Genomic DNA, 13,813 nt, shown 5'->3' on the forward strand with positions numbered 1-13,813 from the left:
CGCGGCAGCCGCCCGCTGCCCCCCGCCGGCGCGGCGCGGCGCGGGGCGGGGCGCGGGGCGGCGCCGCGCAGGTGCCGGGCGCGGCCGCGGGGGGCGCCCTGGTGCCCGGCGGGCGCGGCGCGGCGCGGCGCAGTGCGCGGCCGCGGGAGCCGGCGGGCGGCGCCGCTCGCTGCCTGCCCGGTGCCCGGCCATGAACAGCATCAAGAACGTGCCGGCGCGGGTGCTGAGCCGCCGCGGCGGGCACAGCCTGGAGGCGGAGCGGGAGCAGTTCGACAAAAGCCAGGCAAGGGCTGAGGGGCGCCGGCACCGGCGGGGAGGGGAAGGGAAAGGAAGGGAAAAGAAGGGGGGGGCGGTCCCGCGAGCGGAGCGGAGCGGAGCGGGGTCTCGCCCCGCGGGTGCCCCCGGCGCCGAGCACGCGTCCGCACCGCCGCTTCCTCCCGCGCCGCCGCCGCCACCGCGTGCGCCCGGCCGGTCCCAACCCCCGCGGCCGCGCTCCGTGTGCCCGCGGCGGGCGCCGAGCGCGGCCCGGGGCGGGGGAGGAGGCGGCTGCTCGGTGGCTGCTTGGCGGCCGCTGCCGCCGGGTAAACACGGGCGAGCAGGGAAAGGTGCGCGGCCGGGCCGGGCCGCTGCGCGCTGAGCGGCGCTGCGTCCCCCGGTCGCCCCGGGCAGCCTGCCTGGGGCCGCCCCGCTCGCGGCTCCCGGCGGGACCCGTCCCGGGGGGCAGCGAGCCACCGCGCCGCCCCGCGGCGAACATCCCGGCACCGGGGGGGCGCCGGCGGCTCCGGCTCGTCCCAGCCCCGGCGGCTCCGGCGCGGCTCTCCGCGGCAGCGTGTTCCCCGTGGGAAGCGCGGAGCGCTCCCTTCCGTGCCTGACTTCGGGTTAAAGCAGCCCGTTCCAGGCGCTGCTGGGGCAGGAGAGGAAGGCCGGCGACCCCCGGCGCGTCCTTTCGCCGCTCGGGCCTCGCCAGCGCCGCTGCCTCGTGCCGGAGCGCGGCCCGGGCTGCCTCCCGCCTGCTCGGCCGCCCCTTCCGCGGCGCCCGGGCTGCCTCGTCCCGGCGAAGGCCCGCAGCGATTTCGGGCCCCGCGGGGTCAAGGTGCCCCTCGGCCGCTTTTGGTAGGAAACGGCGATCGCTGACTTCGGAGAACGACCGAAACTGGCAATTCCGGTTCCTCCTGGCCGTGTCTCCTTTGGCTGCCCAGCTGGGGAGCGCTGATAAATAATCGCCTCGGCGGGCCGAGGAGGGGCCGGCGGCAGCGTTTTCCCTCCGCCGGCTCGTTGGCGTTTTCCACCTGGCTTCACTCCCGGTGCCAGGGAGGGCAGCAAGCGGGCGAGAGCAGCCCCCTCCGTCCTCGCGGCCCCAACGCACCAGCGCAGCTGGTGCTGAGGGGAAAAGGGGGCAAAAATACCAGCTAAGTGGACGGGTTTCGGCCTGGGTGACAGCTGAAGCTAAACCCCAGGGGCGTTGGCTGAGAGCCCCGTTCGCCCCCCAGCACCGTCCCGGTGTCAGCGTCGATGCCGGGCCGAGAGTTGCCCGGCTGCTTCCTGAGCCGTTTCCTTAGGGCTGTGGCCGGTTTTCCCTCGAAACCAGCTCTGGGACCAAGCGCTGGTGTCCCAGAACAGAGCAGGAAAAACCGCCGGGGCGGGAGAGGCTCCAAGGCAACAAGGGCGTTAAAAATCGGCGCGTTGGTGCCCGGAGCGGGGCCGGGGCTGCTGACGGCCGCTTTCCCCCACAGGCCATCAGCATCAGCAAAGCCATCAACGCACAGGAGGTGCCGGTGAAGGAGAAGCATGCCCGCAGTATCCTTTGGCTCGGACGGCGCCGGGGCTTCCTGCTGGCGCGGGGCTTTTCAGCGCGCTCGGGGCTGCCGTCGCGTGCCGGTTCCTCCCTCCTCGCGGTAGGTCCCGGAGGGGGAGAAGGTGCAACCAGGAAGGAATAAACAGAAGGAAAAATAAAACCGGAATAGCCACAGGCACGGCGGCTCGGGGCTGGGTGAGCGGCTCCCGCTCTAGCGCGAGGTTAAGAGGCGCAGAGCCCGTCCCCGCTGCGCCCGGCGGAGGAGGCTCCGGCCGAGGCGGGCGACGCGGGAAGAGGCGCGGGGCCGGCGCGCGCCGCTCTCCGGTGTCTTCCCCGGGGGCCTTGACTCGCGGGCAGGGATCATCCTGGGGACCCACCACGAGAAGGGCGCCTTCACCTTCTGGTCGTACGCCATCGGGCTGCCGCTGCCCAGCAGCGCCATCCTCAGCTGGAAGTTCTGCCACGTCCTGCACAAGGTGCTGCGCGACGGCCACCCCAACGTGAGTGTCCGGGCTCCTCGCCCTTCCCGAGGCGGCCGGTTTTCCTCCTCCTCCTCCTCCGGCAGGTCTCGGCGTCTCCTGTTACGGCTGATGCTGCAACCTCGGTTTGCAGATGCCAGGCGGAGGGGGGAGAGGAAAAATCCCATCCTCTGGCAGTGGGTCCGGGCGGGCGCCCGGGCTGCAGGGCTCCCGCACGGCGGCGGCTCCCTGTCCTCTTCCCGCAAAACCGAGCTCGGGGCCGCGGCTCCAGCCTGGAGCCGTCCGCCGCAGGCCCTGCCCCGCGGCCCCCCGCATCCCCCTGCTCTTGCCCCCCAGGTGATCCAGGACTGCCAGAGGTATCGAAGCAACATCCGCGAGATGGGAGACCTGTGGGTAAGCGATGCCGGTGGCCGGGTCGGAGAGCGGTGGGGTCTTTTTATCTGAGGTTTTGGAGGAGGGTGCCCGGTCCCGGGGTGGGCGGGGGGGTGTTGGGGGCTTTCCGGGTGGGCGCTGAGCAGCACCCGCTGTCCCGCTCCCTCCAGGGCCATCTGCACGACCGCTACGGGCAGCTGGTGAGCATCTACGCTCGCCTCCTCCTCACCAAGATCTCCTTCCACATCAAGGTAGGGACGGCCCCGCCGCTCACGCAGCAGCCCCCCGGCCCGGCACGCGCCGGCTCTCCCGCCGGGCGCTGTTTTCCTGCACGGCGCGGGGAGACATGCCCCAAAATATAGCACCGCCAGCGTTTGGGGGGTTGTTTTTCCCTTTGCAAGCACCCCGAGTTCCCCCCGGGCCTCGAAGTCACGGATGAGGTGCTGGAAAAGACGGCTGGGACCGACGTGAATAACATGTAAGCCGGGAAGGGAGATGTGTCGCGCGTGTTTCCGGAGGTTTATCGCGCCTAGAGCCGCCCGCGGAGCTGCACATGCTCCGGCGTCTTTGGGCTCGGGGCCTGGGGTGAGGAGCTGGGAGACGCCCACGCCGCGGCGGCCAAACGGGCCGAGCCCTCGAAACGCGAGGGCGGAAAACCGGCCCCGGCGGCGGCGGTGACGGGGTGGTTTGTTGTGCAGCTTCCAGCTGACGGTGGAGCTGTTCGACTACCTGGACTGGGAGCTGAAGCTGTCGGAGTCGGGTGAGGCGGCCGGCCGGCCCCGCGGCGCTTGAGCAACAGTTTCGCTCTTTGGCCGGGAGTCGGGTTGCGGCCGAGGTTCTTCCTGCTCCGCCTCGGAGGGGACGCGGAGATTTTCGAGATAGTTTCCGAGCCGGATTTCCCGGCCGGCGCGCTTACCTGTAGAGGCAGTGCAGGGAAACGCGTGGGACGTGCCGGTGTTATTTATTGTCGCTGCAAAGGCGTCGGTTGCGTTGGTTAATTCCAAGCTTTTCCGCCCCCAAAGCGGAGGGCGGGGGCCGTGCGTGCCTGCCCCCGCTCGCCTCTCTCGCCGGGAATTTTTGACGGCTTAAAATTTGGCGGTTTCTGCCCTTTTAATCGCGCGGAGAGGGGGAGGCGTCGGGCAGAGCGTCCTCGGCGCCGCCTCTGCTCCCCGCCTCGCCGGGCCGCCGGCTCGCGTCCGTAAACCCTGCGAAGCCGGAGGGGGACGTGGCGGGTTTCGGAGCTGGGATGCGTGCCGCGGTGGCGGCGGTGGCAGCCCTGTCTCGCCGGCAGTGTTCAGGCAGCTCAGCGCGGCCGTGGCCGTGTCGCAGATGTCGGCGGTGCAGTGCCGCCTGGCCCCGCTCATCCAGGTCGTCCAGGACTGCAGCCACCTCTACCACTACGCCGTCAAGCTCATGTTCAAGCTGCACGCATGTGAGTCCGGCTTGCGCGGGTGGCGCTGAGCCGTGCCGTGCTGCGCCGTGCCGTGCCGAGCTGAGCCGCCTCTCCCCGCTCGCTGCAGGTCTGCCGGGCGACACGCTCCAAGGGCACCGCGACCGCTTCCACGAGCAGTTCCGCAGGTAGCTGCCGCTGCGCCCGCCGCCCCTCCCTCCCTCCCTCCCGGCTCCCCCTCGGACGGGTTGTCTCTCTCTCTCCTCTCCAGCCTCAAAAACTTCTTCAAGAGGGTGTCCGACATGCTGTACTTCAAGCGGCTCATCCAGATCCCCCGGCTGCCGGAGGTACCACTGGTCTCGCCGGGGCGGCGGCGCGCGGGGGTCCCCGAGCCCGGCGGAGACACGGACGCCTCCTCTCCTCCCCGCAGAGCCCCCCGAACTTCCTGCGGGCCTCCGCGCTGGCCGAGCATGTGAAGCCGGTGGTCGTCATCCCTGAGGAAGTCCCCGAGGATGAGGAGCCGGAGATGCTGATCGAGATCGGCACAGCCCCTGCCGCGGAGCAGCAGGTGGGGCTCGGGCGGTGGGACCCAGATGGTGAGATGGGCGGTGGGACCCGGGTGGTGAGACCCAGGTGGTGAGATGAATGGTGGGACCCAGATGGTGAGATGGGCGGTGGGACCCGGGTCGTGGGACCCAGGCGGTGGGACCCAGATGGTGAGATGGGTGGTGGGACCCAGGCTGTGGGACCCAGATGGTGAGATGGGTGGTGGGACCCGGGCGGTGAGACCCAGGTGGTGAGATGGATGGTGGGACCCAGGTGGTGAGATGGGCGGTGGGACCCAGCTGGTAGCACCTGGGCAATGGGACGAAGCTGGTGGCATCCAGGTGGTGGGACCCGGGGCAGGACCCACGTGGCGGGGGGCTCACCCGGTGCCTTCTGCCTTCCCCAGGTCATCTCGGATACATTCGAGCAAACCTTTGGGCCGCCCAACGGCATTCGTGACGACAGGTGAGGCAGGCCGGCGGCGGCGGCGGTGGGGCGGCCGGCCGGGCGCGGCGCGGGCACCGACCTGCCTCTCCGGGCAGGGACGCGCAGATCGAGAGCCTGAAGAAGGAGGTGGAGGCGCTTCGCGAGGAGATGGAGAAAATTAAACTGGAGGTGAAGCCCCGCGGGGGACGAGAGCCGAGGTCGGCGCGGAGGCGCCTCGGTGGCTCCTGGCGGCCCGGGCGGCGGAGAGGTCTCCGGCGCGTCTCGTGGCCGCGTTGGCCCGGCCCGGGGGGGAGCGCAGGCGGTGCGGGGCGGGCGCCTGACGGCCGGGCGCCGCGCGCAGGCGCAGCGCTACGTCACGCAGCTCAAGGCGCAGGTGAACAGCCTGGAGGGCGAAGCGGAGGAGCAGCGCAAGCAGAAGCAGAAGGCGCTGGTGGACAACGAGCAGCTGCGGGACGAGCTGGAGCGGCTGCAGCGCGCCAAGGAGGACGGCGACCGCTCGCAGCGCCTCTGCCTCGAAGCCGAGAGTAAGGCGAAGGCTCGGGGCCGGCGAGGGGACGCGCTCGGGGGGCGCCGGGGCGGCCGCCGACGGTGCCCTTGCCCCCGGCAGGGAAAGCCGGCGCCACGGAGCTGCGCTACGCCAAGCTGAAGGAGAAGCACAGCGAGCTGGTCAACGCGCACGCCGAGCTGCTGAGGAAGGTGCCGCCGCCGCTCCCCCTCGCCCCCCGGGCCGTCTCCGAAAGACCCGCGAAACGGTTTTCTCGCCGGGGCCGCCCGCTCGGAGCCCCTCCGGAAGGCCGGTGACTCGCGCGTCTCCCGCGCAGAGCGCCGACACGGCCAAGCAGCTGACGGTCACCCAGCAGAGCCAGGAGGAGGTGGCGCGCGTCAAGGAGCAGCTGGCGGTTCAGGTGGAGCAGGTGAAACGCGAGTCCGAGATGAAGGTGAGCCGGCCGGGAACGGGGCGCTGGATTTGGACCTGGGAAAGTTGGACCGTCCCCTCTCGGAGACGCCCGGCGGTTTCAATCCGTCCCGGTCCCGGCGGGAGCTAGGCCGGCTCCCGTGCTGGGCGACGCCTGCTCGGCCCCCGGCTGCCCTTTAACGCGTCCTTCGCCCCCGCGTTGGCCCGGACCCCGCTGTTCCTTCCCCTCCCCGGAGACGCGTGGGCCCGGGTGCCGCGGCTCCCCAGGGGCTCTGCCGTCCTGCACCCTCTGCCCTCGGGGAAACGAGCCCTTCAGGGCGTCCCCCCAAAACCCCCGGCTCCCCAACGCCCGCGGAAGGCGGGGAAGCGGGGCCGGAGCGCGGGGCCACCAGGGCCGCTCAGCCCCGCGCGCCGCCGTGCGCTTGCAGCTGGAAGACCAGAGCCTGCGGCTGGAGCAGCTGCGCCAGGAGCTGGAGGCCCGGCAGGACGAGCTGAGCCAGGTCCAGCAGCGCCTCGGCCGCGCCGAGCAGGTACGCGGCACAACCCGGGCGCTGGCTCGCACGCCGGGCGCCGGCTCGCGCGCCGGGCGCCTGCTGGGCCCCGGGCCGGCGCGGGGCTGACGCGGGGCTCCGCAGGCGGGCTCGGAGCTGGGCGCCCGCGTGGAGGCTCTGCAGGAGGAGAAGGAGCTGCTGCGGCGCTCGGCGAGCGAGAAGGAGCGCGAGCTGCTGGCGGCGCAGGGCCTGCTCCGGGAGCAGGAGCTGCGGCAGAGCCGGGAGGCCGAGCGGGCCGCCGGCGAGGTCCGCGAGCTGCACGGGCGGCTGCTGGAGAAGGTGGGGCGAAGCGCGCGTGACGGACCCGCCTCGCGCCCGGCGGCGCTGCTGGCGCCCGGGAGGCCGCGGGGAGCCGGCTTCGCCTCGCCGCGGGGCTCGGGCTGGGGGTCGCGGCGGCGGGGCACCGCGGCCAACGCGCCCCTCGCTCCCCGCAGAGCGACCGGGAGCAGCGCCTGCAGCAGAAGCTGCTGGACGAGCAGTTCGGCGCCCTGCGGGAGGCCGCGCGGGAGGCCGCGGCCGTCGTGCGGGACGCGCTCGCCCAGCTGGACGACCCGCTGCACGTCCGCTGCACCAGCTCCCCGGGTAGGCGGCCGCGTCGACCGCCGGCGCGTTCCCCCCCTCCCGCCCCCTCCGGAGAGGCGACGCGGCCCGAAGCCCCTTCCTCGGCCCCGTGTCGTTGCAGATTACCTGCTCAGCCGGGCGCAGGCGGCCCTGGACTCCACCAGCGCCCTGGAGCAGGGGCACGAGCGCTACGTGGCCGCCGCCGCAGGTAGGCGCCGTGCCGCGCCGCCGCCGCCTCGCCCCGGCCCCGCTCGCGTGCGCGCCGAGCGCCGCGGTTGCCGGCGGTTTCAGCGCCGGGAGGGAGGCTGAGGGCGACGTTTGCGAGGCGGCGCCTGACCCCGGTGCTCCCGCGGCGCAGACGCCGCCGGGCTGGTGGGGGCCTTGGTCCTCTTCTCGCACCTCACCGCCGACGCCATCGTGAACGGCAGCGCCACGTCCCGCCTGGCTCCCCCGGACCGCGCCGACCGTGAGTGAGGAGCTGCCCGGCGGAGCTCGCCGCGGCAACCCGCCGGCCGGGGAGCTCCTGCCGGCGTCGGTGCCGCGCGCCCGCCGCCGACCCCTTCCCTCCGGCAGGGCTGATGGAGACCTGCCGCGACTGCGGCCGGCAGAGCCTCGACTACCTGGGCGAGCTGGCGGACCAGCGGTCGCTGCGCCGGGCCGAGCTGGCCGGCGTGCGGGCGGCGCTCCAGGGCCTCCTCCGGCTGGCCCAGGTAGGAGCCTTAACGAACCGCAGCGGACGATTCCCAGCTTTCCGAGATGTGGAAATCTCCGTTAGTCTGTTCCGTTAAAATCCTGTTAACGTAGAGACGAGCAGCTCTCCTGAGTCCTTTGGAGACCTGCGCGCGTGGTACCTCCGAGGCCCGTATCCGCCACGCGGCGGTGGCGGACGTGCTCTGTCCCTGCTCTCTGCAGAGCACTAGTCCTGTAGTTTTACTTGTTTAGGAGGGAGGACGGAGTCTGATACCCCTGTTTGGGTTTCATCCCTTACAACCGCTCTTCTTTCCCTCGCTCGTTGCCGTCCCCTGCCCCCTTTGGCAGGAGCTGAGACCCAAGAGCTTAGACATCAAGCAAGAGGAGCTGGGGGACATGGTTGAGAAGGAGATGGCCTCTACCTCGGCAGCTATCGAAGAAGCCGTCAGGCGGATAGAGGTGAGGCGAAGCTCTTGGACTGGCGTGTAACCCTCAACGTGTGCCCTTGGGCAGAGGCAGTGACCAGCTGGAGACTTAGTGTCTGTCCATCGCACGGGTCTGAGATGTCCCAGGCTGCTGAAGAGGCAAAACAATGAACCCTTGGAGGCAAAATTTCCATTTATCCCATGTCTCTTTTTTTCCACCTCTAGTGTGCCTAGTTATCGCCGTGATGTGGCGTTGAGCTCTTCCTCTTGCATTTCCCCACAGGAGATGATGAGTCAGGCCAGGAACGAAAGCTCCGGTGTCCAGCTGGAGGTGAACGAGAGGTGAGCGAAGAGGGTTAATGCGGGCAGGTTTGGCCAGCCTGCGACACCCTCGTGTGCGCCCGGCTGTGGAACAGCACTGGCAAATCGCTTTGGTGCCGCGTGTCCGTCACGTGGTGGCTATAAAAGCGTGTCCTTATCGTACCTGCTGGTCTGTATTTGGCCCCAAAGCCTCAGCTGGCGTCTGGTGCTGCATCTTCGTGATGCCGAACATCTAAGCCAATTGACTATGGCTTCTCTTTCTCCATTGCTTTCTGTGGGCTTCGACGGAGCTGGCCGGTCTCCAAAAAAACACTTTTTGTGACTCGGGAATCTTCCTTTCCTGACCGTGGCATCGGAGGGCGCTAAATACTTTTCTCTTGTTTTCCTGCAGAATCCTGAACTCCTGCACAGACCTAATGAAGGTCAGTACCGTGGACACTGGGCTTGTTCTCGGGGGAGCAAAAACCATGCAAAACTCTAACTCATCACCGTTGGCAAGATCCGCCCTTCAGTATAAAATCCCTGGCAAACACCAGAATCCGTTTTTCTTTGATCCAGGCAATTCGACTTCTTGTAATGACATCCACAAACTTGCAGAAGGAGATAGTAGAAAGCGGCCGGGTAAGTCCTCCCTTCCACTCTTCGCTACGCACCGGTGTGAAATGTGGGAGAATTTTGCGTGATTTGCAGAAACATCAGCTGAATTTCACGCTTGCTGGTGTTAGTGGTACTGTGGGAAACCTCCTCGATGGAGACAGATAGCTCTGTGCTGGGCAGATCCTGCTCAAAGCGTTGTCCGTCTCGGGATGAGGGCCGAGAGTCCTGCCTGTTTTTATCCAAACTGGCAGACTGTGGGCTCTAAAGCGAAGCTTCCCAGCCCAGACTGGAGCAGGCCAGTAAAAGCGGCTCGTAGAGCACTGAATCGTGCCGCCGCCGTTGCTTTGTGGCTCAGTTTCCCGAGTCTTTCGGCTTTAGAGAGTTGCTGCTGGGGCTGTGGGTTCGCACCGCATCTTGCAGGACCTGCTCCAGGGGATCAAACACGCGGGTGCAACTAACCGGCTTCCAAGTTGGCTTTGAGGTGCCAGCTCGGGAAGGGGCGTTGGAAGGCGGCTCGCTCGCCCGGGCCCAAACGTTCTCGTGACGACAGGGGGCAGCAACGACGCGGGAGTTTTACGCCAAGAACTCGCGCTGGACGGAGGGGCTGATTTCCGCCTCCAAGGCGGTGGGCTGGGGCGCCTCGCAGCTCGTGTAGGTACCCTCCCGCGGGGCGCGCTGGGCGGGCGGCGCAAAAACCTTCTTAAAACTCTCCTCGGCGCCGGCCCGACCAATCCGCCTTCCGGTCGGACCCCGCAGGGAAGCGGCGGACCGGGTCGTTCTGCGCACGGGCAAGTACGAAGAGCTGATGGTGTGCTCCCACGAGATCGCCGCCAGCACGGCCCAGCTCGTCGCTGCCTCCAAGGTACCCGCGCGGCGCCGCCGCCCGCCGCCTCTCCGGCGCGGGGGGCCGCTTTGCCGGCAGTGACGCGCGGCCCTGGTTGCCGCAGGTGAAAGCCGACAAGCGCAGCGGGAACCTGGGCAAGCTGCAGGAGTGCTCACGCAGCGTCAACGAGATGGCCGCCAACGTGGTGGCCTCCACCCGCTCGGGCCAGGAGCGGATCGAGGAGAAAGGTGGAGATTTGGCGAAGGCGGGGTGGGGGTAGTGGTGGTGGAGGGAGTTGGAAGTGGAGGAGGTGGAAGTGGTGGTGGTGGTGGAGGGAGGTGGTGGTGGTGGTGGTGGAGGGAGGTGGTGGTGGTGGAGGTGGTGGTGGTGGAAGCAGAAAGCTGCATGGTTCCTGGCCGCTGCCCGCCTCCACCGCCTCTTCCCCGCAGACACCATGGACTTCTCGGGCATGTCTCTCATCAAGCTGAAGAAGGAGGAGATGGAGGCGCAGGTAAGGCCTCCGTGTCCCTGCTGAGCGCAGCGCGGGGGGAAGCGGCGGTGGCGGCGCCGGGGCTGAGGCGGCTGCTTGCGGCGCAGGTGAAGGTGCTGGAGCTGGAGAAGCAGCTGGAGGGCGAGCGCCGGCGCCTGGGCGAGCTCCGGCGGCAGCACTACGCCTTGGCCGGCGGCTGCGGCGCCGAGGCCGAGCCGGCGCCGGAGCCGGCCCCTCGCCGCGGCATCCTCAAGAAGCCGCCGCTGGCCCAGAAGCCCGGACACCTGCAGAAGCAGGAGGGTGAGGTAGGACCTGCCGGCACCACCGTGCCCGTGTGCATGGAGGGGTGGCATACGCGCCTCGAGGCTGAAACATTTATTTTATATATATATATATATATATATATATATATATAAAAACACCATATATATAATATGTATTGCATCTATATTATAATATATAAAATTATATATACTATGTATGTATAAATATTAAAATATATAGTTATATATAATACCTATGATATATGAATATATCCATTATATAGATATTTTATAAAATGCATGAATTGCACCTAAAACAATTGTATAAAGTAGATATATAACACACACAATGCATGTAAAATGCATATAAGGGTTGTATAAAGTATGTATATAACGTATAAAATGCATGAAAGATGGACATAAAAACACGTGGAGCTGTATCAAATATGTATATAGTGTATAAGACAGTTGTATAATATATGTATGTATATAGACATCGTATAGGTGTATATAATGTATACAGTGCATGTGCTATGCACATGAAACACACAAAGTTGTATAAAATACGTATCTAGCATATAAAATGCATCCGAAGCACGCGTGAAACGTATCACTCTTTCCCCTTCCCCGTTGCCGTTGCAGCTGGAGCAAGACGCCGACCTTTTCCAGGCTCACGTCGCCACCTTCTAGCGTGCGCGGAGGGAGAGGAGCCGGCGGCCGGGGCTGCCGCTCTCGCGTCTGTGTTTTAAACAGATGACGGCGCCGGGGCTGCCGCTCACCCCGGGGGGGCTACGAGGGGAGTGCAGGTTTTTTTTCTTTTCTTCTTCTTCTTCCTTTTTTTTTTTTTTTTTAACAGTTTATTCCTATCAGCGGGGCAGCCGAGCTCCTCGCAGCAGTGCTGGGACACACCGGTGGCCTCTTGGAGCAGCAGCTCTCCCTCTTAAATTTAACTTGGGATTGGTTTGGGTTGATTTTCTTTATTTTTTATTTTTTATTTATTTCCCCCCTGATTTTATCAGCACTAGGACTCTTCACGAAATGTAGCTCTCTACTGTACTGCTCGGACCCTTTTAAAGAAATGTGAAATGTTTTTAAAGTAGGGAATTTTTTGATCTTTTCTTGCAACAGTTTTTTTAATTACCCTTTTTCCAGCCTGAGGAATAATTTAACTTGGTTTCTGCATGGGATTGGTTCTCAAAGGACAGGACAATTTAGCTTTACCTGGTGCAAGGAACAGGGCTTTTATAAGGGAGAAAAAAAAAGAAAAAAAAAAGGGGGGAAAAAAAAAAGCAGTTACTAGCACACACTGGCAATAAGGATACAACCATTCTTTTTCTTTTCTATTTTTTATTACTACAGCAATGTCAGGGGATCAGTTTCATTATGTTTTATATTTAAGGTAATTAGCAGAATTAAATATAACTGTGGCCTGTGTGAGCCATGGGCTATTAGAAGTCGAAATGTCTGAAGCAATAAGGAATTAGTGTCCGGAAGCGACACTTGGGTATAAGAAAAATTCTGTATCTTCTCTTTGAACTACTACCAAGCCGTAGATTATTAAAGCAGCATATTTAAAATACGTCCTTTGCCGTGCTTGGTCGGAGCATCTGGGTTGGCGTGGGTAAACGGGGGCTGGGGGGTTGCGTTAGCCCCCTCCTGCTGCTGGAGAAGGGCCGGGAGCTGCTCCGAAGGGTGACTAGACCCTGCCGTGGGCTCGCCGCGTGCCCTCGCCTGCCGTAACCGCGGCATCCCGGAGGGGCTGGGGTCGGCGGGGACCTCTGGAGACCACCTAGTCCAACCTGGCGCACGCACGATCGCGGCCGGGCAGCTTCTGAAGATCTCCAAGAAGGAGCCGCCACAGCCTGAGCGTATCGGGGCGGGTGGGATGGAGCCGGTGTCCAAAGCCTTGCAGCAGTATGTATTTTTTTAATATATATAAGATATACATATAGGAAAAGCCGGCCCGGGGCGAGCTGCAGGCGGCAGCCTTGCCTCTGCCTCGCGCCGTCAGCACCGCAAGGGCGCCCGCGCCGCCACGTCCCCAGCAGCCTGCCCGCGTTGCAAAGGGCCGCGCTGGCCCTCGGAGCTGGCGGGCTACTTATAGGCAGGAATAAGGATTAATTTGCCTGGAGAATGAAGTTATCCTAACCACGTGCAACTTTCATAATGGAAATAATATGGTTTAATCATCAGGCACGCTAACTTCGGACGCACACTGCGGTCAACAGTAAAGGGAAATGGGACTTTAAAAGCATGGGTAGACACAACTTGGCCAGCACTGCGGCCTTATTTCATTAGGCTCTGCTGGAATCAATGCTAACAAGAGCAGCTACAGGTAAAGCAATCCATGGAAGTGAGTACACACACGCCAAAAAAAAAAAAAAAAAAAAAAAAAAAAAAAAAAAAAAAAAAAGAAAAAAAAGAAAAGAAAAAAGAAAAGAAAAAAAAGAAAACCACAAACCCAACAAAATATAAATATATAAATAAATAAAAAAAATAAAGTATCACTTATATTCTAACGCTATTTTTAATTCCAAAATTAAGCTTACTGTCCATTCTTTACCACCAACACATTTGCTATTTGTAGCAGACCAAAAAAAAAAAAAAAAAAAAAAAAAAAAAAAAACACTTTGCAAACTGTATGCAAAGAATTATTTTCGTATGCCATCAAGACATCCTGCTGTACAGGATCCACTTTGCTAATGACTTTTTAAATAAAACCGTTATTGGCTATGTGGGCAGGAGATGATGACCACATACTGAGAGCAATCCCCCCCCCCCCCCCCAAGGACAGGGCTGGTGGCCCTTGAGGCCAACGCATCTCTCGCCAAGCGCTCTGCCCCTCCCGAGCAGGGGCTCCTGGGGTGACCTGCCCTTTGAGGAGACATACCAAGGCACAAAATTACCTTATGTGGCATGAGGAAAAACTTTCAGCTTTGAAAGAGAAAATACTGAAAAGCTCTGAAAAATTCCTTCCCACCATTGCATGCAGGAAAAGTGCCCCCGAACAGCCTGTAGATAGATACAGGAGGAAAAAAGCTGCCCTGAGCTCACAGCAGGCGCGAGGATTCAGGGTATTTGCTCGCAACAGAGTCCTAAGCTCGAGTAGTCCGTGATTTGTCTTGGGGGCTGCGGCAGGGGCAGAGG

The 13,813-nt window shown here is 63.7% G+C and overlaps 1 protein-coding gene across 2 annotated transcripts; it reads left to right on the plus strand.

Moving 5' to 3' along the window:
• The first annotated feature begins 139 nt into the window (after positions 1-139).
• On the plus strand, positions 140-12,245 carry HIP1R (huntingtin interacting protein 1 related). Of its 2 annotated transcripts, XM_062590021.1 has the most exons (32): positions 140-283; positions 1,734-1,797; positions 2,153-2,295; positions 2,611-2,667; positions 2,817-2,897; positions 3,048-3,124; positions 3,345-3,406; positions 3,938-4,078; positions 4,167-4,224; positions 4,308-4,383; positions 4,467-4,604; positions 4,989-5,047; positions 5,125-5,197; positions 5,370-5,553; positions 5,637-5,725; positions 5,851-5,967; positions 6,374-6,475; positions 6,581-6,775; positions 6,931-7,078; positions 7,179-7,265; positions 7,416-7,523; positions 7,631-7,767; positions 8,096-8,206; positions 8,456-8,514; positions 8,885-8,915; positions 9,052-9,114; positions 9,641-9,741; positions 9,847-9,952; positions 10,038-10,161; positions 10,363-10,424; positions 10,511-10,708; positions 11,309-12,245. In XM_062590021.1, exons 1-32 carry the CDS (start codon positions 191-193, stop codon positions 11,354-11,356), a joined length of 3,192 nt encoding a protein of 1,063 aa, XP_062446005.1. In that variant the 5' UTR covers positions 140-190; the 3' UTR covers positions 11,357-12,245. The 2 variants fall into 2 exon arrangements, with proteins under 2 accessions (XP_062446005.1, XP_062446006.1); XM_062590022.1 differs by lacking the exons at positions 9,847-9,952; positions 10,038-10,161; positions 10,363-10,424; positions 10,511-10,708; positions 11,309-12,245 and having other exon boundaries at positions 9,469-9,725.
• The last annotated feature ends 1,568 nt before the right edge of the window (positions 12,246-13,813 follow it).

Source organism: Rhea pennata, chromosome 17 (genome assembly GCF_028389875.1).
Source record: "Rhea pennata isolate bPtePen1 chromosome 17, bPtePen1.pri, whole genome shotgun sequence".
Taxonomy (NCBI): Eukaryota; Metazoa; Chordata; class Aves; order Rheiformes; family Rheidae; genus Rhea; species Rhea pennata.

Bases quoted from the DNA above. Each gene is read 5' to 3' on its own strand.
- HIP1R (XM_062590021.1), top strand. From the start codon at position 191: ATGAACAGCATCAAGAACGTGCCGGCGCGGGTGCTGAGCCGCCGCGGC. The intron at 7,079-7,178 runs GTAGGCGGCCGC...GTGTCGTTGCAG, and splicing joins CCGCTGCACCAGCTCCCCGG to ATTACCTGCTCAGCCGGGCG. The intron at 10,162-10,362 runs GTGGAGATTTGG...TCTTCCCCGCAG, and splicing joins GGAGCGGATCGAGGAGAAAG to ACACCATGGACTTCTCGGGC.